General features: G+C 36.4%; 2 protein-coding genes and 1 long non-coding RNA gene across 3 annotated transcripts; all 3 read right to left on the minus strand.

The window, feature by feature from the left end:
• Positions 1–439: 439 nt before the first annotated feature.
• On the minus strand, positions 440–2,430 carry LOC104608590 (11S globulin seed storage protein Ana o 2.0101-like). Its single transcript, XM_010274621.3, has 4 exons — positions 2,067–2,430; positions 1,615–1,931; positions 1,039–1,518; positions 440–943 (listed from the first exon to the last, which is right to left on the minus strand). Exons 1-4 carry the CDS (start codon positions 2,386–2,388, stop codon positions 548–550), a joined length of 1,515 nt encoding a protein of 504 aa, XP_010272923.2. The 5' UTR covers positions 2,389–2,430; the 3' UTR covers positions 440–547.
• A 3,534-nt stretch (positions 2,431–5,964) lies between these two features.
• On the minus strand, positions 5,965–9,875 carry LOC148791506 (uncharacterized). Its single transcript, XR_016076319.1, has 2 exons — positions 9,417–9,875; positions 5,965–7,113 (listed from the first exon to the last, which is right to left on the minus strand). It is a non-coding gene; the product is annotated as an uncharacterized LOC148791506 (long non-coding RNA).
• Positions 9,876–10,280: 405 nt separating this feature from the next.
• Positions 10,281–12,342, minus strand: LOC104608549 (11S globulin seed storage protein 1-like). Its single transcript, XM_010274586.3, has 4 exons — positions 11,951–12,342; positions 11,554–11,849; positions 10,952–11,449; positions 10,281–10,823 (listed from the first exon to the last, which is right to left on the minus strand). Exons 1-4 carry the CDS (start codon positions 12,279–12,281, stop codon positions 10,446–10,448), a joined length of 1,503 nt encoding a protein of 500 aa, XP_010272888.1. The 5' UTR covers positions 12,282–12,342; the 3' UTR covers positions 10,281–10,445.
• Positions 12,343–27,111: the final 14,769 nt, after the last annotated feature.

Raw genomic sequence — 27,111 nt, forward strand, 5'->3', positions numbered from 1 at the left:
TATCTGTGGCCCACCAAGATGTCAGTTAATTTAATTGAAGGTGAGGCCACATCAATAAATCAAAGGCTTTGATATTGTTATTTCAACTTGGTGCTACGACAGTGTCATAGCAAATTAAATGTGTTGTTTGAGCATTATCATTGGTTTCATAGCTTGCTACACAGAACATTCAATTAATCCAATTTCCAAGCTGTGGAACCTAATTAGATGAAAGCTTTAGTCGTATAGCAAGCTGTGGAACCGGTGATAATGCCACATGCCAATGATAAAATATTAAAATACATGGAGCCCCACACTGACTGAGAGATTAAATGGTTGTGTGGCCATGTATTTCCTGACTACAGCCTCCAGAATTTCAGCAAACCCTATTTGTGTGCTTGTACCTTGTTATTGAAGTGGTCGTAGGTGAGATGTGCAGCTGAGTGTGGATATAGTCCTCTGGCCGAAGGTGAAATTTAAATACTCATTATGCAAAGGTAAAACATACAAGGAGCTTATATATATTTGCCTGTAAGGCTTTATTACTCCAAAACTAATCTATCTTGGTTTACATTGCAGCCGACCTTCCATGAGATTCAGACTTTGGTTTGAAGACCAGCATTTCTTCTCTTTTGAATTTCAGCCTTCTTGCTTCTTCATTTGAAATCTGGTAGGAATTGACGAGGATCTCTTCTGGCATGCTCCGAATGACTGAAGCCCTCCCAGCAAGTGAGCTGATCATTGCATTATCATTTGTCTTGAACGAAATCCATTCAAACCCATCATCTCCTGCTTGTTTCACTATGGCATAGTTTTGTGGAAGGATCAGGAGCTGGTTCTTACGAAGTTGCCCATCAAAGACGGTGTGTCCAGAGTCTCCAACAATCTGAACCCGGGCTTCACCACTAAGAACGTAGATCACACTATGTGCATTCATGTTCCAATGAGGAGATAACATAGAATTCTGCACATATTATCATAAATACAGATTCAGTACATTTTAAGAAATCATGAGTGAATAACCAATCAGAGGGAGGATGTGCAATTCCTTAGTAGTACCTTGTAGAGATATCCTCGTTCAGCACTAAGTTGAAGGAAGCCAAGGATAGGGAGGCTTTGGCTGTTGAGGTTGGTCACTCGTCCACCAAGTGGGGTATATATGTCAGCACTTGTGGCTTTATCAATGTTTTGTCTAAGTCTCATGTTGCAAAGGGTTTCCTCAAAACCATTTTCTTTTACATTCTTTTCTTGTTGTTGTTCCTCATCTTCACTCAATATTGACTTTATCACTTGAAGACCCTCTTTAACATGGATGATAGGTCCCCTCTGGTCATTTTCACCTTGAAGCTTTCTTGCTGTCTCCTTTCTCACACCGTAAGCCTGAGCCAGTAGCTTAACATCAAAGCCACTGAATATGTTGTTGCCAGAGCTCTCCTGTTCAGCTTTCTGCTGGCGCCGGGATGATGATGATCCTCTTTGTTGTTGCTGTTGCTGTTGTTGTTCTTGTTCTTCTTGTACATGACCAGCAAGGTAGAATTTCTTAACATGCACATCAAATGATCCATTGTAAGCATTTGATTCAGTATTCATGCATATACGAGAAGTGAAAGAGAATGGTTAATTTAGATTGCTTACTCTCATTCTATCATCAAGCTGGTTGACATTGTTGGTGGTGTCACTGAAAGAGAATGCAACAACTGGCGTGTCACCATCATTGTAAAACCAATAAGCAGCTCCATTGGGCACCGCAATAATGTCTCCCTGTTTGAAGAATCTAAGTTTCTGGTGTTGATCATCTAATCTTTGGCTTTTACTGTATTGATCCTCTGATCTTTTGCTTTTCCTGTCTTGCTTCGTAGATGTTTGGCTTCTACTGTCTTGATCCTCAGATTGCTGATGTCGTTGGAATGTTTCAGGGCAACCAGGGAGCAATAATCCCAGAACTCCTTTACCTGTATGTGGAACACAAGCTCGTAATTAAGTCGTAATGAATATACAAGAATATATACATAATCTTATGCATGACATAGAACAACAGAGTTGTAGTAGCAATGCAGATGGCAGATGGGTTAATATAGAGAGCTAGCCTTGAACAACGTAGATAAGTTGAGGTGCATTATGGTAGGCTGGCAAAGCTAGGCCATTGGGCTCAATGGTAATACGAAAAGCTGCAACACCAGCACATTGGAACTGATCGTCATTCTGATCCCAATACTCAATTAGACCAGCCTCGGCCTCGACCCGACGAAAAGGTTCGAGGGCATCAAGGTTATAGAGCTGGCACTTGCTTTTTTCTCCTCGGAACTGATGTTGGGGCTGGGTATGCTCTTGTTGTTGTCTGGCTAGGCAGCCATGAAACAAGACAAGGAGACAAAGAGTACCAAGGGAAAGAAAAGAATACTTGGCCATGGTGTAATTAACAACTTAGAAATATTAATTGTCACTTGATCAGTTGATGAGGTGAAGCGGCGAGTGGGATTGTTGGGTATTTATAGGGTGGATTGGTGATTTAGGGATTGACACCTTTCATTTGGTTGCAGAGAGGCTCTTTAGTCTCTCTCCACCTTGCATGACTGCTGTAGCTTTGTTATGAACACATATCTTATTTTGATAAGGGCAGATGTAGATGCTGATATGATCATCAAACAAGTGTAGAACTGATTACAAGGTGTAATATATTGTCCATATTTGAAGGGACACTTTGACGAGGATGGAGGTTGCATTAGCCACAGTAAGCCCTACTGTGACACCAAAAATCTGACTTATCTATTGTTTTAGAGCAGAGTGTCAATCAAAAAATTAAGAAGATATGCACTGCATGCATTTCATGACAAACATAGATCTTTAACAGGAAGCCTGCCCACTGCTCTTGATCATATAATGGTTTTGACATTTTACGGTTCATCGGTCCCACTATTTCATTCCACGCAAAAAAAAAAAAAAAAGTAAATCTGAGGAAGAATCCTCCCAATGCCAGAATAGCGGAAAGATGAAGCTAACCTTAGTGAAAGTGCCTCAATTGCCAACAATTGGAATTACATGTCGACCATAACAATGTGTTGTGAGCAGATATGTGGTACTTTCCAGGTGGTCATTGATGAAGGCACTAACCCTTATTTGAAGGTTAGCACTACTGCTGGCTTCTGCCTCAAATAATGTGCAACTAAATCATCAGTTGATAATTTCCTTGGGATTTTTTTTTTTTTTTATGTTTTGATAAATGGAGCTGCTTTAGATTGAATTTATCATTCGTAACCATACCGGGAATCCCATTGAATAAGAGATCAGATCCATTGGTGACAGATGTAATATTCTTTTGCTAGGAACTTCAGCTCTATTGCAGTTTAAATTTTGAGAAAATAATCATTGGGGGAGACTCATTGATTGAACGTAGTTCAAGCCCCGTTAGCCAGATCTTCCCCTCCATGATGTATCTGGATTGAGATTCTCGATTGCAGAGCGCTCCTCCAACTCTTCTGGTCTCATGGAGTTTCAGATGTACAAAATCGTCCTAATGAAGATAGTTAGATGCCCACCATCTGTCTTTGATTGCTTTGGAATTTTTGGTGCATAGTTACTTGGGTTGATGAAAATCACTGATTCTATTACCCTGATCTGTTCACTAAGCCAAACTAGTACTACAGATAAGGTTTTAATCCATGCCAAAAACAGGAGTTGATACCTTTACAGTTGAACGCCACTTGTTGGTTATTTTATTAGTTTATTAAATAAAATTTAATCCACAAAATATATATAAAAAAACCAATTAAAATATGGGACTCGTTTAGTATTAGAATAAGATGGTTTATTCATTTCTTTTTTTTTTTTATGTAGATACCATTTAATGGTTTGAAGCTATTTGATGATGTATGGGTCCAAAACCCTAATCATGTGATCCTGCAGTATGTAATAAAATTTCTAAGCATATCAAATAAATCATATTAAAAACTTTATAAAATCAATTTACATTGGTATTACCATGCAAAATTAATTACCAAAATGCATGAGCATTTTGAGTATATTTCCTTCTTGTGGCCTTCAGTACATCTCTATGGTAAAGATGGATCACAATTCAATATAGGGCTCCCTCCAATTAGTCCGGGCTTCAAACAATTGGATTGGAGTCAGAAGAGATTAAATACAAAGAAAATCTGGGGTACTGTTGTTATAGACACGTCAGCAAGTCTAAGCATTACCTCATCCCAAATGACCAAAAGAATTCAGACCTTAATTTGATCCAACAAAATGTATCAAAGTTAGGGGATATTTGAACTTTTAATGTGTTTAAATAAATCCTGGTCCTGGCCCAAGCTAATCAGGTTGGGCTAGAGACCAACATTTATTGAATAAAAAACTTTCTATGTAAACACCATTAGTGAATTTACCTTACAAGAAAGAATAAAATATAGTACAAGTTTTGATTTATTTGGGCTCAACTCACATGTCTAATCAAATTTGTTGATTGCTTTTCACTCTGTGGAATTATTGCACAGGATGGTTTTGGTCCATTATCATTTAACCATATATATTAATTCTTTATATGAAGGCTGGTTATCCTTTTGTCTAATAAAACCACTTATTTTTTGGGAGAATTACGGTTGAGTCCAGGGTTAAAATTTTTAGGTCCAATTTACGAGCGGGCATTGATGTATAGAATGGAGATTTTTGATATTTTGAATATTTATAGCTCTGTAATAGAAATCAGAAATTTGCATTAGGCCTATTCTTACTTTTTCGCTTATTTTTTGACTTAAAAAAATCACAGTAAATTAGCCACTCTTACTTGATGACACTTTACACGTGAGCTTTGTTATAAAGACCCCTAAATATGGATTCTACACACTTTACCTCTGCTGTTAACATTCCCTCAGTCAACTTCTTGGAATATTTCTTTTAACTTTTTTTTTTTTTTTTTTAAATTCTTAACTCTCACATGCTTTTCTCAACTGTCTTCTAACAAATTCATATCTTGAGAACTTTGTGAATGATCGTTCATCAAACATCTTGAGAACTTCCTTTTACACGAGCAAAGCTGTTACAAAAGGAATGAAACAATATTAGTGATAGACCCTGTAGACCCTCTAACAGCAGCTGTAAACAAATCAAATGGGCGAAGACACTTGCTCAAGTATCTAATATGAAATCAGAGAAATAGGATATGACCCCAGACGAGACCCCAGAAGGCTGCGGTCCCAAGGGAAGGTTTTGCTCAGAATCTCATCTGTTTACTGATAGACTAGAGGTCGTACTCTATTTATACTGAATCCTCTAGTACGTTATCAAATTTTAATTTTCTGAAAGGGAGAGACTTTTTATTCTGAGAATAAATCGACCACTTGAACCTGTTCAGCCTCTAAGGTCAAGGGACAAGTGTCCCACAGCGATAGGATTAGTTGCCCAAAATTTATGAACTACCTTGCCAAATTGACCACACCAATAAGGAAGTAAATTGAAAACATGGCAATAGTTTGTTTAACTATAAATAAGCATAAGATAAGAGACAAGACAAAGATATTTATCCATGGGCGTAGGCTTAGGTTATTCTGTATCGAGGATTCGAGGGCAGTTGGCACTCAGATCTACAGTTAGCTGGAAAAAGTGGGTTATTGATGAAAAAAATTCCTGCAAAATGTTTCCAATGATTCATTGTTTTTATGCATAAGATATAAAAAAACAATTTTTATCTTTTAATAAATCCAAGAACTCACTATTGTGTTTGGATTGCCCACCATCTAAGATTAGCTCTATTGAGTAAATTTTGGCATTTATTGAATAAACGTTTTGTATTTGATGTATTTGACTATAAAACTAAGAAAAACAATTAATGAGGGTGTTTATGACACAGACGTCATTAGGCATCACATTAGTAAAAGTGTCACTAAACACTTACCTAAAATGAAGTTTCCTAAACTGGGAGAGACACACAGAAATCGATGTTTATTTTTATATACATCGATACGAATAGATGCACATAATGAAGTAGCCTTTGCTGATGGAACACCTATATGCCACCATTTATTCAATAAACACCAACGAAATCAAACACATACAAAATTTTTCTGAAAGGAAGATCCATTCTATTCCGAAATCAACCACTTGGACACGCTCAGCCTTTAAGGTCAAGAGACAAGTGTCCCACAGGGGTAGGATTAATTGCCATAAACTTATCAACTATCCTGCCAAACATTGGCCACACCAAGCAAGTAAATTGGTGACATGGCAATAGTTGGTTTGACTGTTAATTTATCAACTATCCTATCAAACCTCAGGCGCCCTTGAGCTTTGCGGCCCATGGGCCCACAGAGCAACCCCACAATTAACTCCTTCCCCGACAACCGTTGCCTCAAGGCCCTCGCTACCACCTAAATATTCAATAGAATTGTTTGAATTTAAACAAAGGCACCGAAACAGAGGAGAGAGGCAGGACCGTTGACTGATGGGCCCCACCACCTCCCTCGTCTCTCCCGAGTCCCGAGTCCAACAACAGCACTAACCCCGTTCTCAAGCGCAAAAACCGAACAAGTTTCTTCAGAGATTAACCGTCGATGCCTTCTTCTTCGGCGTTGACGAGATCTCCCCCTCCAAAATACATCCGCCTGGGTAGTTTCACGTTCCGTTTCTTTCTCCACCCTCCCCTGAACAAACTTAGCGTCGTCCATCTTAGAAGCGCCTGTTTCTTCTGCCTCTTCTGATTCCGCCGCCACCCACTGGATCCCTCTAGAAGGTTTGGCTATTAACGAAACAGGCTCTTCCACCATAAAACTGACCATGAACAGCTCCCCAAAGACTTCCATTGTCAATGCATTAGGTATTTCGTGCAAGGCTTCCGCCCAAACCATCATCCTTACAGCCTCGAGGTCTTTCAAATTGAGGTTATCTTCTCCAACTCCCGCGAAGCCACCAGCAACATTTCCTAGCTCCTTGAAGGCATCAAGACTCCAGTCATGGAGCAGTAAGCCAAATACTCTCACCCTCCACCGTTGGGTTCCTCTGTCGTTATAGTCTCTTTTTAATCCTAACGTCCATCGGAACAGGGTCAGGATCAAATCTCTACTTTCGATTCGGTATGGGCTTCTTTTTGCTAACCGTAGAGCTTCAGACTCTGAGTCCAGAAATCGGTCACCTGCCACGGGCCTGAACTCCGGTCCAGATTTGCAATTCCAAAGTCAAGGTGGCGTTTGATAAATCTGAAATCCGAAAAGTTAAAAAGATATTAAAAGTATCTTAAATTGAAAAAAGTTGTTGTTTGTGTTGGATCCACCATTCAACATCTGAAGTTTCTTGATTTTACTATTTTACCCCCAGAATAGACTATTTGATAATTTTGGGCAACGTTTTTGAATTGTTGTTGACTTAGACAGTTTGGACTCAAAATTGGTCACTTGAACGGTTCCAGGTTTACCTCGAACCTTCTTTTAGTGAAAAAAAATGTTGAAAAAGTCAAAAAAACGTCGACCCGGACAGTCGAACCCTCGACCCATTCGACCCAAGCAACAATTAGCAGTTCAGTATTTTGTAAATTTTGTTTTATTATTTTTATTTTAAAATAAAAATAAAACAAAAAATAAAATGACAAATACCTTCGAAAGTCTCCTCTTAGGGTTTTGTTTTGCCAAAACCCCAAAACAGAAGCCCCTTGCCCCCTTTAGGCATTCACTGAAGATGATGGCGACAATACATCGGCACCACCCTTCCCAGAATCCGAGCAAGCACCCACTGGCGACCAAAGTTGCAGCAACAACCGGCAACCAAAGATTCGACTTTCAAGTCTTTCTCAACCACGTCTTGAAAAGAACGACTTTCAAGTCTTATTTGAATTGAAGCTTAAATTGGTATATTTCTTTCTTATTTGAAACTTAAAGCTTTAAAATTTGGATTTTATATAATGCATCTTGCAAGAGAAACAAGATTTTTTTTTTCACATTTAGTTGGCATACTCTATAAAATTCTCGGCTGTAAAATTTCTCTGTCAAAAATGTGAGGAGAGATGAGATGGAGAAGTTGAGGGTGCATGGAAAAAGGAAAAGACAGTGAATAATGTGGGGAAGAGGCCTTCAACATTCAACAATTAATTACTGACTGCATTTGCAACATTTGTGGGGTGGAATGGAAGGCATCCCAAAATGCATAATCCTCCTGGGTGTGCAAAGTTTTGAGTTTGAGTTTAAGTTGGGCAAACTAAGAATCAAGAAACTTTATCAATCAAAAACATTTTTGGTTTAGCTAACCTATCCATTGAGAATGAAATGGAGAGTTGAAAAGACTTGTTGATTGGCTTGATTCAAGCATTCTCTTTTCTTAGTCTTCACAGTTCGTCCTCTAGGCCTAGGAAGGAATTTATTGTATGTAGCCTATGGCCCTTATAGTTCTCCTTTCTTAGTCTTCTGTATGTTTTGGAATTTTTTCTATATTTTTTGGAATTTTTCTATATATTCTGGATTTTTTTTGTATTTTATTATTTTATTATTTTTATATTTAGATATTTTTATTTTTTCATATGTTGTTCTTTTTCCTATATTTTTTGTGTATTTTATTTAATTTTTTATGGTATTTTTAGTATATATAAATATTTTGTCTTAAATTTATTTATGACATCACGGGTCAAACCGTTCAACCCGGATGGCTGAACTGCCAAACCAGAAAATAGTGCCTAGAACGGTTCCGTTTTTGGGTCATTTTTAAAACCTTGATTTTGAGTTCAATTTGCACTATTTCATATCAAACAATTTATGAAATTCAAAATAATATGAATAAAAAAGTAATAAATTAATAAATAATAAATAACAAAATTAAAATTATTAAAAGTAATTGATGACTAATAAAAATATTAAAGTAATTAATACATAATAAAAATTAAAATAATTAATAATTAAAAATATTTACATAATTAATACTTAATAAAAATTAAAATAATTATTATCTAATAAATAGTAATTTATAAAATAATTAATAATTAGTAATTTACACAAATAAAACTTAAAATAATTTTAAAAAATTAATTACTAATTAATATTTAGAATTATACTGTAATCCGGAACAATATGCATATACATATACATTTTACTCCTAAAAGTAATAGATAAGATGGATTTCAAATGAAAAAGTGGTTTGTAGTTGGGTTGAGCTTGGAGTTCATGGTGTGAGTTAGGATGAATGAAAAAACTAGAAACATACACAAACATACAACTGAAAAAAAAAATGATAACCAAATTCATCAATGGTTTGGAGATTATAACAACTGTAATTAAACAAATCAAAATCAACATAAACATAACAGCCATTTGAAGTGTAGCCGTTTGAAGAAAAACAAGGTAATAAACATAAAGATTAGAGCAACTGTAAGCCAGTGTTTGTTAAACATAAATAGTCATTTGAAGAAAAATATCTGAACCCTATGAATAGTCATTTGAAGAAGAAGAAGAAGAGGAGGAGGGTACCTTTGACGAGACGAGCAGCGATCTTCTGTTGAGACAAGCGGCCATCTCCAAATAAGACGAGCGGCGATTGTGAGGATGCTCTCCTAAAGAGAGAACACAATTGGAGGAAAATGTTAAGTTTTGAGGCTAATAGGCGTAAAATTTCGTCATTTTCGTGTTTTTTGGGAAGTATTTTCGACTTTCGGCTCGCTTTGAAACGTGTCTGAATGTGTTTAGAGCCAGCCCATGAGCTTTAAACTTCAGATATGAAAATGAGATTCAGAGAAGTAACACCAAACGGCTCTGATGTCTGGAAAGCAAATTTTCAGACACTGAACCTCTGAAAAGCATTATGAAATGCCCCCTAAAACTGCAACACCGACACCTTATGACTCTCCCCCCTTCGAACTCCCCTATCAAGCACCTCCTAAACCATCACTCCTTTTCTTTCACCCCGATTCTGGTGATGCAAACTCTGCGACCTGCTGACAGCAAACCGAGGCTTTACCCGTCTTCGAAAATCTAAACGACATTGTGCCACAGCTTCTCCTTGAGGCGAAATGTTTTCAAATTACTATGGATCAGCAAATCAATCGAACCAGACCGTGGTTGAGGTATGGAGGCGGAGTTATGTATTTGGGGTTTTCTCTTGGATAGTAGTTTTTGGCTTGTGAGAGAAGTTGATCAATTTAGGTGTATTTGCTCCCTAACTAGGGTTTTCTGTGATTGAGGCGGTGTTCACAATACTCTTTACCATTGCTGACTCTGTAGTGGATTTCGGCTCCTCCTTCGCCATAGAGGTAAACTATAAGTCGATCCACGTAAATTTGTCCGACAAGCATATATGCTTATTTGCGTGATATATGGACCTTTCAAAGCCAAAAGTTGTGAAAATTTGTATTTTATTCATTACCAACGAAGGCTATTTCAAGAAACTCATAATTCAAAGTTAAGCAGCATATATCTCTTTGCCTATAAAGGCATTGTTATTCCTAACCTAATCCATCTTCATGTCGATAATACGAACTTATTTTACATCACAGAAAAGCTTCAGTAAGATTCGGACCTTGGTCCAAAGACTATCAATTCGTCTCTGTTGAACTTCAACCTCTTTGCTTCCTCATTAGAAATCTGGTAGACGTTAACAAGGACCTCCTCTGGCATGGCTCGAATAGCTGATGCCCTTCCAGCAAGTGGGCTTTTCATTGCATTATCACTAGTTTTAAATGAAACCCACTCAAATCCATTGTCTGCTGCCTGTTTCACTACGGCGAAGTTTTGTGGAATGATCACAATCTGACCTTCACGAAGTTGTCCATCAAAGACAGCTTGCCCATAGTTTGCAACAATTTGAACCCGGGCTTCACCATTAAGAACGTAGATCACACTATGTGCGTTCATGTTCCAATGAGGAGACATCATAGAATTCTGTATGTTCAAGAAATCCAATTCAGTAAGTATAACAAATTAAAGTAATTAAGCATGAGTCCAACATCAGCATCAAGGATTATAACCAAGCAAACAATGTAAAAGGAGCTATAGTTCCTTCATTATACCTTATAGAGATATCCTCTCTCAGCACTGAGGTCGAGGAAACTGAGAATAGGGAGGCTTTGGCTATTGACATTGGTGACACGTCCTCCAAACGGGGTGTATACATCAGCACTTGTGGCTTTTCCAATGTTTTGTCTGAACCTCATGTTGCAAAAGGACTCCTCTAAACCATTTGCTTTCATTTGATTTTGTCGTTGCTGTTCTTGTTGTTCCTCTTCCTCTTCACTTGATATTGATCTTATCACTTGAAGCCCCTCTTCAACATGTATGATACGTCCCCTCTCGTCATTCTTACCCTGTAGTTTTCTCACTGTCTCCTTCTCCACACCAAAAGCTTGAGCCAATAACTCAGCATCAAAGCCACTGAATATGTTGTTACCAAAACTCTCTTCTTCAGCCTTCTCACGTCCTGATGATGAAGACCCTCTTTGTTGTTGTTGTTGTTGGTGGTGGTGGTGTTGCTGTTCTTGTTCTTGTACATTACCAGCAAGATAGAATTTCTTAACATGCAAATCAAATAATCTGTTGTAAGCATTCATGCATATACATAACAAAATAATATACGCAAATTGGTTAATTAGATGGGTAAGACGACTGTGCTTACTCTGATTCTATCATCGAGCTGGTTTAAATTGTTGCCTGTGTCAGCGATGCCAACAGCAACAACGGGTGTGTCACCGTCATTGAAGAACCAATAGGCAACTCCATTTGGAATGGCAATAATGTCTCCCTTCTTGACACGTCTGAGCTTCTGGTGTACATCCTCATGTCCTTGACTTCTGCTATCTTGATCCTTAGAACTTGGGCGTCGGCTTTCTTGATCCTCAGATTGCCGAGAATGGTCAAAAGAGTGAAATGTTTCAGGGCAACCAGGAACTAGTAATCCTAGAACTCCCTTACCTGTACATACTCGTCATAATTAAACAATAATAAATATAAATATGAGAACTGAAGCAATAAATTTCACTAGCAACAGAGACAGGGTAATCTAGAGAACGAACCTTTGACAATGTAGATGAGTTTGGGTGAATTGTAATAGGCTGGCAAGGACAGGCCCTTGGGCTGGACGGTAATACGACAAGCTGTGACGCCGGCACACTGGAACTGCTCGTTATTTTCATCCCAATACTCAATAAGACCAGCTTCGGCCTCGATCTGATGAGTGGGTTCGAGGGCATCCAGGTTATCTATTCGACATTGCCTTTGTTCTCCTCGGAACTGGTGTTGGGACTGAGTCTGGCCTTGGTGCTGTTTCTGTTGTTGTGTAGATAGGCAGCCATGAAACAAGAAAAGGAGGCAAAGACTAAGAGAAAGAACGTAAGATTTGGCCATGGTTTGTTACAACTTGAGAGAGAGAGACTGTCACAACTGATTTGAGGTGAAGCGGCGAGGGGGATGCTGGGGTATTTATAGAGTGGATTGGTGGGTTAGGGATTGACACATTTCTAGTGGTTGCAGAGGGGATGTTCTGCCACTTTTCAGCTTGCATGGATACTACAGAGTTGTAGTGAACACACCTATTTGGATTATAGCAGGTTTTTATTCCAACAGCTGTATAAACTTGAAATGTTCGTTTCTGTATTTGGAAGGATATCGTCCACATTAATCCCAGCTGAGCTTCTTGTAAAAATGGACCATTAATTTCTCCAGAAATGTACCCGTCGAACAAAAGGTTAAAAATCCTGCGGCTCGCATAACCAAGCCTGTCTTTTGCGGAGGATATATAGGCCAACAATTATGAAAAAAAAAAAAAATAATCCTTTGGCTCTGTTCATGCATATATAGAGCTAAATAGGGTTTTTGTCCCGTCTCAAATCCGATTTGATCCGGTTCAGGTGGTCCGATTTAGATATTCATTTGCAATTTCATCGAACATGAATCCACCCTTACAATACATACTCCGGTTCGACTTAAATTTTAGATGGCATAGTACTGCACTTTTTATCTAGCAACATTATACTCTTTCTCAAAGGTGGATTTGGAGCCATTAGTAGCAAGGCTCGAAATAGTTACGCGCCAATTAAGCCACCACTCGGTTGGTTCAAGTTTTACATTAAGGGTCTATTTGATGAATTCGGATTTCTTATCCCATACCTATCCATAGGACATTACAATTGTACACTAAGAATATTTCCCCATGAATAGTAATATGTAAATATTGGAAATTTTCTCAATGTGTGGGTAGGAGATTTAAACTCCTATTTGATTTGTAGTTGGAATTAAAATCGAAATCAGAATGATCTATTCGCATACTCTATTAGGTTCGAAGTAAGAATTAGAATACCACGGAATGAGATTTTATTCTCAAGGGAGGGGGTCAGAATGGCCATTCTCTCAATCAAATTCTGATTCCGCCCAACCAAATGGTTGAAATCAAAATGTCCAGACCCCTATTATCGTGAACCAAATCTACTACTTTTGATCATTTTAGTTTGATGTGTTATTCCATTCAATATTAGATTACAGTCCAAATTTCAGATGTTTTTGGTGGAAAATCCAAGTTTTGGATTGAAATCGAATAAACAGGGATGTCTATACCGTATTTTGGTCCAATCTAATAAGAATCCGATAAATTGATCCGCCCAGTCCGTCTGAAATGAAAAAGATCCTTTGTTCTTGGATTTAATTTAATTATCTTTATAGAAGATATGGCTTTTTTAAGGTCGGTAAGGTTTCATTCAACTCAAATTCAGTTGTTACAAATGGACCTGTTGACGGGCTGGGCGTCGAGATCAGCCCATTAACATTTTAAACTGCTTTGCGCTCGGGTTTCGGGCTGGGCCATTTAACTTTTGGCAAAACCTCAGCCCAAGCCCGGCCATGCTCCAAGGATATTTTCAAGAAAAGGTAGGAGGGAGGGACCAAGTTACAACTGTATCACAGAAAAAAAACTGAGCTATACAGTGAGCTGCAGAATTAAAGTTCCTTATAGTAACACACACTGAGAAATTAGGTGAAACCCTAAGAATACTCCAATTGGCTATAACAGTACACCCAGCTCCAGAGCCATCTGCATTTCTCCCTATTTTGACTTGCAGGATTGAATAGGAAAATAAATCGTTGGACCCAGGCAGCAGTGGTATATGGGACATCAAACAGGTTTTAAAAACCCAAATCCGACTTAATATGCCTTATTACCTTGTATTTATTTAATTATGATGATATTTTTCATTATTTATAAATATTTTTATGATTTTATTTTATTTATGACATTATTGGTCAAACCGTTTGACCCAAATAGTTGAACTACTGACTCAAAAAACAGTGACCATACTGGTTCCATTTCTAGATCGGTTTTCAAAACCTTATTCTTTATGGACCTAAGAAAATTGACCATGTTAAGGAATCATACATTCTTATCAGCACCTCATCTATAGAGCATTGTAGTATGTATATTTTAGCAAATCCAATTTGCACTATATCATGTACAAGACTCAGCATTTGAACTGGATTGGATCATTAATGGACCCAAATTAGTATAGATCCAATCCGACAATAAAAATATGGATTGATGGTCCAATCTAATCGTATATCCATAATGGATGTCCAAACCCAATTTGACAGCCCTATTATTTTCTTGGTGGTCAGTGATGGATGCACTATATCCTTGCTAGACCATCGGGACAAAACGAGAGAACAACCCAAGGGCTGTGCAGGTACAGCTCTGTAGATGTGACGGGCTGGGGCTGAGAGTTGAGACTGGGCCGTAGTTTATCAAGTATCCTGGCCCACTCCAGTCATGATCAAAACTCAAAAGCTTAGGCAGCCTGGGTTCCATCCTTTGTATATAATTACTTGTTAGATGTCATTTCACTGGGGTTGGCCACATAATTACACGCCATGCCAACCCAGCAAGCCAGCACATAAGCATAGGACTAGCCTAGTTCTGAGAAGTTGACTATCTGGCCCAGTTTTAGATGGTACGACTTCCCTCTTTAATCTTTAGAAAAGCCATCTAATATGGATTTCTAAAAGCAGACAAGGTTGAAGCAAGTGCAGTAGTGGCCATAGATGAAGTAAGGTTATTCACCAACTGCTACAAAGGAAGTTGGTTCTATATAAATTCTTGCTATTAAGGGGGTGTTTGGCAGGCGGCAGCATTATTGAGTTTGTTTTTTGGTTGGACCGTTCGACCTGGGAACCAGACCCCTAACCGATTTATTGTCCTGTTCGATTTTAAAAGCCTTAGTTTTGAAAGACAAAATCATATACAATGTCCAACACCCCCTAAATGGTTCAGTTGTCATTGAGGATTTGAGGTCCACTTGAACTTGATTATTTTAATGAACTAATAAAGAAGAAAGTATTTTACCTAAAAAAGAAATAAAGAAGAAGAAAGTGAAATTCCTTGGAAATTTCATTTAAATCTCTATAATACTCTAGGACCAAACACAGACAAAGTTTTATACAAAAACCAACCGGGTCTTATGTCATGGCTGAAATTGCTGAACTCAATGATTTATTGCTTTGTCACTTAGAGAATAGAATAGTTAAAATAATAAAATATTTAAGGGTATGGTAATCTATTGAACTTCAGCTTTAGCCATTAAGGAGCATACAACCTCCTTAGAAACCCATTCATTAAAAGCCGAAGCAATAGGATTTCAGTTCAACCACTTCAACTCTTATCAAACATCCCCTAAGCAAAGGTGCTAAGGATACAATTTATTTTTATGTCCATTTACGCCACCTATTTGGAATATTTTATTGGGACCCGTCCCTACTACAACCAGTATCTTTTTCTCTTTGATGGGAAAATTAAAACAAATTTATCAATATTAGAAAGTAGAGTTCATTACATCCATTTAGGGGTGTCAATTGGACTGTATTTGGTCCAATTCCATCCAGTCCAATGTGAGCATTACAAATGGACCGGGTCCAATCCAATCCAATGACTAATTTGGACTATTTTGGACTGGTCCAATTCAATATTTGGATCATCCAATTTGTTCAAATTCATTTTAATTTAGATTGATTTCAACCCAAATCTGGTCCATTAACACTTATATTTTTATCTTATATTAATGAACTGGATATTGACTTAATCCAACCAAATCCAATATAATTTATTCTTTTTTTTACGATTAAATCAGGTCCAATCCAATCTAATAAATATTTTGAACCATCCAATCCATCCAAATTGATTTTGGTCCGTCCAATCAATTTGAACCATCCAATATCTTGTCTTTTTGGTCCGTCCAATCCATCCAAATTGATTTTGGACTGGACGGGGTCAGTGCATCCATTGAAAGACTATTTAACCAACTAGCTTGGGTGACGCTCCTCCCAGAGAAACCTCCCCTGGATTACATTTTATATACTGATCTCTGATCAGTATTATTAGCAATAGAGTTTCCAAATCTTCATAAAAACAAGAGAGAGCTAGTTCATATCCTGTACCAAGGACAAATACATTCTGCTGTAGCTAAACATGACCATGGTATAGTGTCGGAGCTTCTATTCCAAAATTTAATAAAAGGAGTCAGATTATTCCACAATAACTGATAATAACCAACCCTTGCTCTTATCTAAAATCAGCCCTTGTACATATAGCTTAGAACTCAGCTTCTATAATTAAGGTCCACAACTATTTTGCATAATCCCCCACCTACAGCACAAACATTTCCTTAATTGGTTAGCATATTCAAGCTATTGTTAGATTCTGTAAAGAAAACTCTATCAAAAAATATGGTCTAGTGATGGGTTCTGTTTTACCCCAGAACCATTATTTTCTCAAAAATCATTGATTTGATTAGTAAACTGCTGACCCAGGTGATTGAACTATTTAAACCATTAAATAGTTGGGCCGATTTTTTTTTTACATTTTTTAATTTTTTTATTTTTTTCAGAACAGGCCATTTATTCAATTCAAACGGTCGGATCATTTAACCCGAGAATCAGACCCTGACTGATTGTTGTCCGACTCAATTTTAAAAATCTTACAAAAAAAAAAACAAGTATTTCTTTCTTTCTTTCTCTCCTTTTCTTTTTTTGCATGGTTCATTATTGCTAGAAAACAAATCAAGTGTGGGATATCTTGCTGTAGTAGTTGAGGAATAATTTGATAACCTATCAGTACGTACGTCTGGCAATTTTCCAGGTGGGGCTGAGGAGTTACAGTATATACAAGTGGTTCTGAGTTGTCTGGGGCCTGGCCTGAATCTGATCAGTGATCCCCTCCCTTACCCTGACATACATGATACATTCCTTAGGCCAATAAAGATTTAATATGTCTACTATTTAGAAGATTTTAGCATAAATATTTTGTTCCCTCTTGTCTCAAGTAATTGGTCTTTTCTCATTTAAGCTTCCTCAAGGTAAAAATAACGACTATAGTTGATCTTGTTGCTTCTTTGGCGATATAGGTCAGTGGTTTACAAATTATAATTTGGTCCAGAGTAAAAATAAATTGGGCCTTATTTATTTATTCTGTCATGCATTGTCCCGCTTCTAATTAAAAGCTAAGCCGGGCTGCATTCTAATTAACCATGTATCATCATTGCTTTCTCCAATGTTTTCGAAATGTCGTCGACTTAGATGCAGGGACTGTTTGGTCCGAAATGGGCGCCATCAGTTCCAATCAGACGGTCAAATCACTGGTGTGGTCAAAGCGGCTCTAGATCAAATTTTAAAACATTGGTTTTCTCAGCATTCATAAGAGTAGTTTTAATTTGTTCACCTCGCGTCTGTTTGGTAATTGGTATCGATGTCATTATCACGTCGGAAAAAATGGTGATGCAGGAAACATCAATATGTTTAGAACCGTTTTTCATAAAAAACAGTGTTCTAAGTCACATCTTTAAAATCGAGAAGGCGTGGTTTGGAGCAACGTTAAATTTGACATTTTCTCATATTGGAGTTCATTACTGCCAATGAGAACATGATGTGGACTTCCTATAATGGGTACCAGTGCTGAAAACAGATATGGAGCACTGGTACCAAACAGAAAGTATTGCTCCAAGAAATGTCCTACCTAGTAACAATGTTTCCAAACGAAAAAAAAAGGCACCATTTTTTCAAAAAACGGTACTTCCAACCCACACATCAACAATGCTATAACTGCAGCATCAATGCCAAACAAATACCTAAACTATCAATACATAATTACAGGCCAACCCATTGACCACACATTGGGCCTAACTAGGTGTATGATGTTGGCAATGGCAAGGGAGAGCTGCGCCAGTAGCCCATATGGTTATACCCTAGTAGAGCATTCTGCAATTTGCCCACTCTCAGATCTAACTAGGAGGCCTACCATTATGAAACACTATAAATGACTTCTTTTTCTTTTAGGGCAATCAAGATATATAGATAGATAGATAGATATATAATGGGTAATCAAGATCAAGCACTGTGAAAAAAATTAAAAAAAAGAAAAGGAAAATACCTCCCTTCCCTCTATTGATATTTTCCACATATAGGGATAGCATTGCAACTAGATGCTCATTTACATAAATACATGTGCAAATTAGGATATGTAAATATAACCATGACATGCTGAGTTTGGGTTGTAAAAGATTGCCTGAGAGAGACATCATATTGCCTAGTTTGTTAATCTTATAGCATTTATTTATTTATTTATTTTTATAGGCAATTAGTTAGTCCAATAACATGTTTTTTGAACACTTCCTTTATCACCATTAAGACTATTTTCTTGTAACGTTTTAGCTTCCATTAGAAGAGTTTATTCTAATATGATAATGCATAGACCCAATTTCTGCAACTAATTCAATCCATGGAATTGTTTAAAATTGTCTAGAATTAAAATCTTTTAGCACACTACTAAAGAATCTCAAGCAAGATTTAAGAGGCTTATAGAGAACTAGTAAACAGTTTCTTCAAGAACATGAGGCAATGAACTTCTTACAAAGGTTGAGTCCTACTTCATAGTAATTAAACATGAAACTATTAAATATTATTATCAGAATATTACTAATAGTTCAATCTGTATGAAAAATAATAAACAATGTAATAATATATAACAATGGTTATCTTTCCAACTTTTATTCAACACTATATCATTATGAACGTAGGCCTAGAACCATATGATGCTACTGCATGTTAATGGCTATAATGCCCATTCTTGAAACTGCTGCAGCAATTGTTCATTTTTATACCAGATAGAGTTCTGAATCAATAAGAGGATCTAAAAAGCTGCTGTTGGGATATCATATTTTTTTTTCAAGTAGGGCATATCTCCCATAACTACATAAGGGTATGTACCATGTTTTCAAAATCGGACTGGAGTGGATGGTCAGACCCGAAGTGAAAAACTAGGCACCAGTCAGGTCATCAGTTCCGTTTTATTCCAGAACCTTTATTTTCCCTAAAACCGTTGATTTGGCAACAAACCGCTGATTTGAGCGTTCAACTGCTCAAAATGTTCGAATCATTCAATGGTTTGGTTGGATTTATTTATTTATTTATTTTTTGTTAGAATTGGTTGTCCATTCGATTCAAACAGTCGGACCGTTCGACCCAAGAACCGGACCCCTAACCAGTTTGTTGTCCGATTCAGTTTTAAAAACCTTGATATGTACTCTCACCTCCATAATAACAAAATTAAATATACACAACAATTGGTTTTTTGCCAATTTTAAAATATACCTTTTGTATTAATTAGGGTTGCTCCATTAACTATTAGGGTTGCTCCAAATCATCTAACCAATATAGAAGTAATGGCCCTTAGAATGGATAAATATATAGAAGAATATAGATCAGATGTGCAAAATGCCATGGTCCTTAGAAGGGTCTAGACTATATTTCATCATAATTACTTAGGGTTTCCATGTTTATAAGGCCTGCATTTAAGGGGCGATCGTGTGTAGCGCAGGTCTCTTGAGCATAAACCATGTCACCCTGGGGTTTCTTCCATAGCTTAAGTAAAGCATATTGGAATCCAATGCCTTACAGCAAACCCTAAAAGACTAGAACCTCAAAATGCAAAAGCGGGCCATACGTCCAGCACAATTATCACAATGCTTTTACCACGTTAAAGCCCATGTTTTATCATTATTACATTTAGACAAATAAAGTTCTATAAAAAAAAAATTGATTCAAATAATATAATAGCTAGCTTGTCACTTTGTCAGCTTCTCCCTTTCGTTTATCCAGTTGACGTCAACTCAAACGTTGAGTCTGAAAGAACGTCAATTCACCGGAGCCCCAACAAGAGCTGAAGCATCACTTTCTACAATAGAGATTGTGCAAGATAGTTAGCAATGTGAGAAGAGATAGAAAGGTTTTTGAAATTAAGTTGAAATTAACCCAAATTGCACTGCCTCGTCTGAACTGTTAGGGCAATGCTGGAGCAAAAGCAAAATAAGAAGCATACAATCAAAGAAGTTACTAATAGGTAAAGGACATCTTCAACCTCATTTTGTAGAGTAATTCGTACCTATATATAGAGGCTTTCAACAAGAAACACCTGGAAAGCTGTCACCTAGCTAGTCCTTTCATGGCGGCTCTACGTTTGATTTGTAGCCTATGGTGATGTGGATTATTATACTCAACATGGTTTTGCATGCGTGAATCCTGATCTTGCTAGTGATCTCAAAGTGATAGCTCAAAAACGGCTATGGTTGTGTTGTAATCATACAATGGTGCACAGTTTGTTCAACAATGTACAACTTCGTCAAGATCAAGATGGTAATGCAGAGCATCAACTAAGCGTATGAATCAGCTGGAAATAACAGAGAAAGATAATAATAAAATGAGATTACAAGAGAACAAGCATTAGCTAACAAGAGAAAACTAATTAAGATCAATAACCCAAGTTGAGATAAAGTTTTCTCATTGAAAACATGTTAATCTATCGATCTTGTAAGGTTTCTCAGAGGAAATTTTACACAGACATTTTGGCATGCTGGCCACCTCCAAGTCATGCATTAAGCAAAATTTTAATGGAGGTGGACAGAATGCCAAGATGGCTCTGTAACAAGACCCCTGGGAAACCACCCAAGCAAGAGAGAAAACAGCCAAGCTAGAAAGAGAGAGAGAGAGAGATAGGTGTACACTCGGGAGGTGGAGGGAGTGGGGGACTACTTATATTAATGGAGTGAAACCGAGTAATAGGGATAGAAGACAGGGTTTTTCTTTTGCAACAGGAATGAGCTTTATCTAAACATCAAAAGGGAAAATTGGTGCATGGGCGTGCATGTGGTACGGCACTGAGGCCGATGTGGTGGAAAACTGGGAATGTTAGTGTTTTTTGCAATTGAGTTGAAGCGTTTCTCTTGATCTTTTTTCTGGTGCTTTTTTGACTTGTTACAAAAGAGGAAGCAAAATGGGCTGCACTTGTCTCCCACTCAAGATTTTGATCAAGTAATGTCGTCAATTCAACTAAGGGCGTCAATGGACCGGTTTTGGATTGGACCTCCTCCAGTCCAAAATCAATTTGGATGGATTGGATGGATCAAATCTGGTTTAAAATATTTATTAGATTGGATTGGACCTGATCCTTCCGTAATAAATTTATATTGGATTAGGTTGTATTAAAACAATATCTAGTCCATTGATACAAGATAAGAATATAGGTGTCAATGGACTAGGTTTGGGTTGAAACTAATCTAAATCAAAACAAATTTGAACAGATTGAGTGGTTCAGATATGGAATTGGACCAGTCCAAAATGGTCCAAAAAATTCATTGAACTGGATTAGACGAGATCCATTTAGAATGGACTCACATTGGACTGGATCGGATTGGACCAAATCCAGTCCAATTGACACCCTTAAATTCAACCCCGCTTCCTCTTATATTTTTATGTAGATAAGTAGATCAGTCCTGGAGAGGGAGAGGATCTAGCTACATCATCAAAGCGTATTAATTACAGGTTGCATGCATGCAGCCATTTCATATTGTTTTCTGAAGGTTATTACAAATTTGTTATCTTGGGGCTCCATCTTCCTATTAATAAGTTCCTCAGATGGGTTTGAAAATTAATATTAGAGCACATAATCAATCGATCATCTTTCAATTAAATCAGTAAGACAAGTTATGATTTCGGCCTGAATTTCAAACCCAACATCCGGGCCCAACCCACATGCCACATCCCCTGTACTCCATGCTTAGCCCATCTTGGGAGCTTCCACAAGATGTCTTTGGTTTGATTAAAAAAAAAAAAAAACTAAGAGAGAAAAAAAAAGGAAACTCACTTTTAGTTGAATTAATAATATTTGAATCTGATCCAAAGTCCAGTATCAAATCCAACTTTATTAGTAGTTTTTCAGTTTAATCAGATTGAATTAAGATCTATGTATATGAAATCCGCGACCCATGAACAAGCATTCTGCTTTTGCTCTATTTTTATCAGTTCTTATCCTCGAGTCTGTATTTCTTTTTCAAGCAGTGGAGGGAGGAATTAAGGATGACTGAACTGGTTTGCAATCAACTAGAGCAATTCTACTGTCTCGGAATGATCTTAAACATGAAATTGTGGGTAGTGAACTTTGGATTTCATATATTGAAAATCACTAGAAAAAACCCATTTTGTTTAATATCTGGGCCGCCTGGCCCATGCCTGACCCGTATACCGATTACTTAGTGGAAGTGGACTTAAATTAGAGTGGCCCATAAATATCAAGGCAGGAACGGATGCACCATCCCAACAAGGGTCTCTTACGGTACAGTGAAATTAATGAAATTGGTTACCAAAGGCCCATTACCCTCAGCCAGGCAGGCCCAATTCCTGCAAGTTAAGCTCAATTTGTTACCTAAGGCTCATTACCGCCCCATCCGTTACTGTTGTAGTGTCGTTGCTGCTAAAGCTGCAATGGAGTCCATTCAGAACCCTTGGGAGGGAAGATAGCTGGTTCTCGGGTTAAAATGTCTGAATTGAAATTTTCTAAAAGGGCTTAAATAGTTGCGGTACGCTACAGTAAGTGACAGTAAAAAGAAAATACCTTTAAATCACTAAAATTATAACAGAGTGGACCATGGCAGGTCACATCCTCTTTTCCTAAGCAACTTGCCCCATTAAGTGATTTTTCCAAGGTTGTCAGACTCGGACGGGACACAAAACTGTTTTGACCACTGGGTTACGGGTGGAACGGTCCAACCAATTGGTTCAATTATCGGATTCATTCAAAGAAAAAATATAAAAGAAAAATAAAATTAAAAATAACAATGAATAGTTATAAATTATCCTTTAAATCTAGTTCAAGTCAAAATAAGCTAAAAAAAAAAACAAATATCACAATTATAATTAGGGGCACAAATGGGCTGGGTTATTCACAAATTGAACTAAAAAAAGTCAGGTTGGGTTGAAATTTGGGTCATGGTTAGGGTGAAAAATATGAACTTGACTTGAATTTTGGTTGAGTTAAAGGACTCTGGATCTCCTGCCCACGCCTACCCACAATACACTACCTCCTGTGAATTGGGAACATCTCCCCCTACATAATACTATACAGAGGATGAGATGTTCTCCATGTATGGCTGAGATAAATATGAGCAGAGTTCTCGTGAGCAGGAGATCCAGACTCGAGTTAAAGTTGAAGCCTCGGTCAACCCAAATCCGACATGTATCCATAGTTGTAAGTACAGACTAATATATATCCTAAAAGGATATTACCTAAAATTCACCATGGCTTTTTCACATTATTTTAATTTCACCATGATTTCAAAACCTCTAGAGAATCCTTTATCAATGAGTTCTATTGTCAAAAACTCACCTTTCGTTGGATTTTCATTAGGTCACCGTTAGTGATTGTTAATATAAGTTGTCTATTTAAGCATTTCAAGTATTTTATGTAACCAAACTAACCCTTGAATGGCCATTTGTCCTTATTAAATATTTTTATGACAAAATTACTCCAAACTTGGGCCTTTACCGACATCAGGCCTTACCCACATATATTTAAAATATATATTTTAATAAGTTTGACTACCCATTCAAGATAGTTTGATCATGTAAAATACTTAAATGCTTATGCAGACAAATTCAGATCACTAACAGTAATTTAACAAAAATCTAACTTACCTAGACAGTACAACTCTACAACTCACTGTGTCATCATGAATTTAAGACAATTGTGAAAAAGTCATGGTGAATTTTGGATAATATCCCTATCCTAAAAGCAAAATGGGGTATGGACGCAAGATATTATATAATATATGCATGAGAAGCAAGATATTATATAAATATGCATGTGTTGATGTCTTTTATGCATATGCATGCATCCAATTATGTTTTTGTTGATACACGTCTTCTTAAGTGTATGTATAGTGTATAGATATTATATATGTATGTTTGTATTAAGTGCTTGTGCATTCATGAATACATGCATTTATATATATATATATATATATAGGAGTGAGCAAATGGATAGGTTACCTAGTACCAAATGGAATCGACCTCAAATTGGCTTTGAACCACCTTTACCAATTTGTTACCGAGTAGGATTTGGTTCCAAATTCTTGGAAATGGCCCCCACCTAAGTCAGTTCCAAAGTCTAGGGATTTATCCTACACGATCCAATCCAAAGAATCAGTCTTGATTGGCCTTGGTAACTGGCCTTGAAACCAAATTTCCCTTGAAATAAATCCCAAAATACTTTGAGGATGAAAAGATTTGGACCAAGTACTCATGGTTACAAAGACCATGATCTTACTTGACCATCGAGTCAATTAAGTGATTTGATCATCTTTTAACAAAATACCAACCTGAGCTTGCCCAAGTTGCATTTTACATCAAAACTACAAACCAAAGAACAACCCACTTGATGAACTCAACTTGGAGACAACCCAAAGTATCAAGCTAGCTGTCTTTAAAACTAGCAGATTTAGCTTTCATGTCATGACCAAGGTAGCCCACGGGCTCTCTACTCTTCATTAAACCTGTTCATGAGCCAGGCCCCCTTTAACATAAAATTAGAGCTATAAAGTTAGCCCAATCTGATATGGAGTATGCTGGGTTTGGGTTTTGAGGCCCATGGCTCAACGCAGCACAACCCACCACCATGGTACAACATGGTGGGCTGGCTTCTAGAGGCCACATCAATCCATTTCAAATATAGTCATTGGGGGGTCCAACGTCTAATTTTTACTTTTTAGGGGTTTTATACATAAATACCTCCAACAACTATAAATAACTACTTTGAGGGGTATTTGTGTATTTTCGCTTTGGGATGGAGGAAAAATGAAAATAATGCCCTCAATAGCTATATAATAGCTAATTTGGGAGACATCTTGGTAAAATAATAAATACCTTTTTGAAAGACCAAAATACCCCTTCTAACAACTATAAAATGGTTAATTTCAAGGGTCTTTTGGTTAATTGAATTAATTCTAACTCCTATAAATACCCTTAACCTCCCTCATTCTCATCACACCAATTTTCATATTCTCTCATTTTCTCATATGCTCACATACAACTCTATCACACATTGTCATACTCTCTCAATCTCTTTCTCCCTAGTCTTTGATTATCAACTTTATTCAAGTTATAACAAGAAGAAATCTTGAGATCATGTGTTTCAAGTTAATAATTTAGGAGCCTAAAAACTTTATCAATTGAAATCAAGTTGAGATTCTAGACTGGAAGACTATGTAAGTTGTAATTAATTTTCACTTTTTTAGAGTTTTAATATTTCAAATTTTTAAAAATGGCTGGTTCCTCTCAGAATCCCTTTCCCAACATGTTCATCTTCGAGGTTGTCTAGTCATAGTATGATAGTACTGATATGAGTGTTACTGGTACTATGGCTAATATTGATGAAACCACCCCTACTACTACTACTAGGAGTGGAAAGAGAAAGACTAGTGAAGTCTAGAATATGTTTAATGTAGAAACACTCGAGGACAAGGGAAAAAGAATTGTTTGCACAAAATGTACATAGGAGTGATTTTAGTTATAACAATAAAGGTGGTACTAGCCATTTGAATAGACATATGACCAATCATCTAAAACATAAAAATAAGACAAGAATTAGCTAAATATATTGTATATGTTCAATAACTATTTTTATTAGCTAAAGACCCTAGCCTAAAAAGATTTTTATAACAATTAGTAAATCTTCAATTTAAAAAATTTCTAGAAGTACTATTAGAGAAGATCCTTTAAAATTTTTTATTCATATAATGAAAATTTAATTTCTACTTTGTCAAATCTTAATTCTAAATTTTCACTTACATTTGATATTTGCACTTTCAAATATATTGTTATTTATATTTTCATCATAAGGCACTTTATTGTTGAATCTTGGCTTTTACAAAATAAAAATTTTAAGTTCTACGAGACTTGAATGGCCACATGTTGCCCTAACAATTGCTTCTAGTACATTAAATACTTTACATACTTATGATATATAAAATAATATTTTTTATTGGCTTTGATACTACTAGTAATCATGATTTAGTTACAAATACTTTAAAATATCAATTAAGAACATGTTCAAATGGCAAATTATTTCATATTAGAAGTGTACATCACATTTTAAATTTATGTGTACAAAATGCTTTAAATATTATTTCATCTCACATTTCTAAAATTAGAAATTGTATTATATATGCTACAAGTTTTAGAACAAGATAAAAATAATTTAATTGTTTAGGTCAAAATTAATATTACCTAAAATATAAAATTTTGTATTAGATGTTCAACATAGGTGGAATTTCACCGAAGGTTCAAAATTATCAACATGATACGCCCAATACAGGGTGTATCATATCATATCTTTGGGCCTTGGTACAACTGTTTATAGGTGTTTTTTACAAACCCTTTATATTATATATATAAAATTACACTCAAACCTAACATTTGCAAACAAAATACTAAAAAAGTAAATAAAACATGTATTGGTTAAAGTATTGATACACCTTTGTCAATACACGGTGGTATATTGATACTTTGAACCTTAATTCTACCTATTATATGTCAGAGAGGTGTATTTCATATGAAAACATTCTTACTAATTTTTACAATGAGAAAATGTCGATGACTTTATAATTAATGATAATGAGGAAGTTGACGTTTTTTTTTAAATAATTCTTTTACAATTTTTTTATGATTCAACTAATGCATTCTCGGGTGTTTACTATCCAAATTCTTATATTTTAGTTAATCAATTAGTTATAATTAGTAATTTTTAAAATATAGAAATAATTTAAAATTTCAAAATATTAGTAAAATGTTTCTCTTCTATATTAATTAATTGCAATAT

Source organism: Nelumbo nucifera, chromosome 5 (genome assembly GCF_055504915.1).
Source record: "Nelumbo nucifera cultivar China Antique chromosome 5, China Antique-T2T, whole genome shotgun sequence".
Classification (NCBI taxonomy): Eukaryota; Viridiplantae; Streptophyta; class Magnoliopsida; order Proteales; family Nelumbonaceae; genus Nelumbo; species Nelumbo nucifera.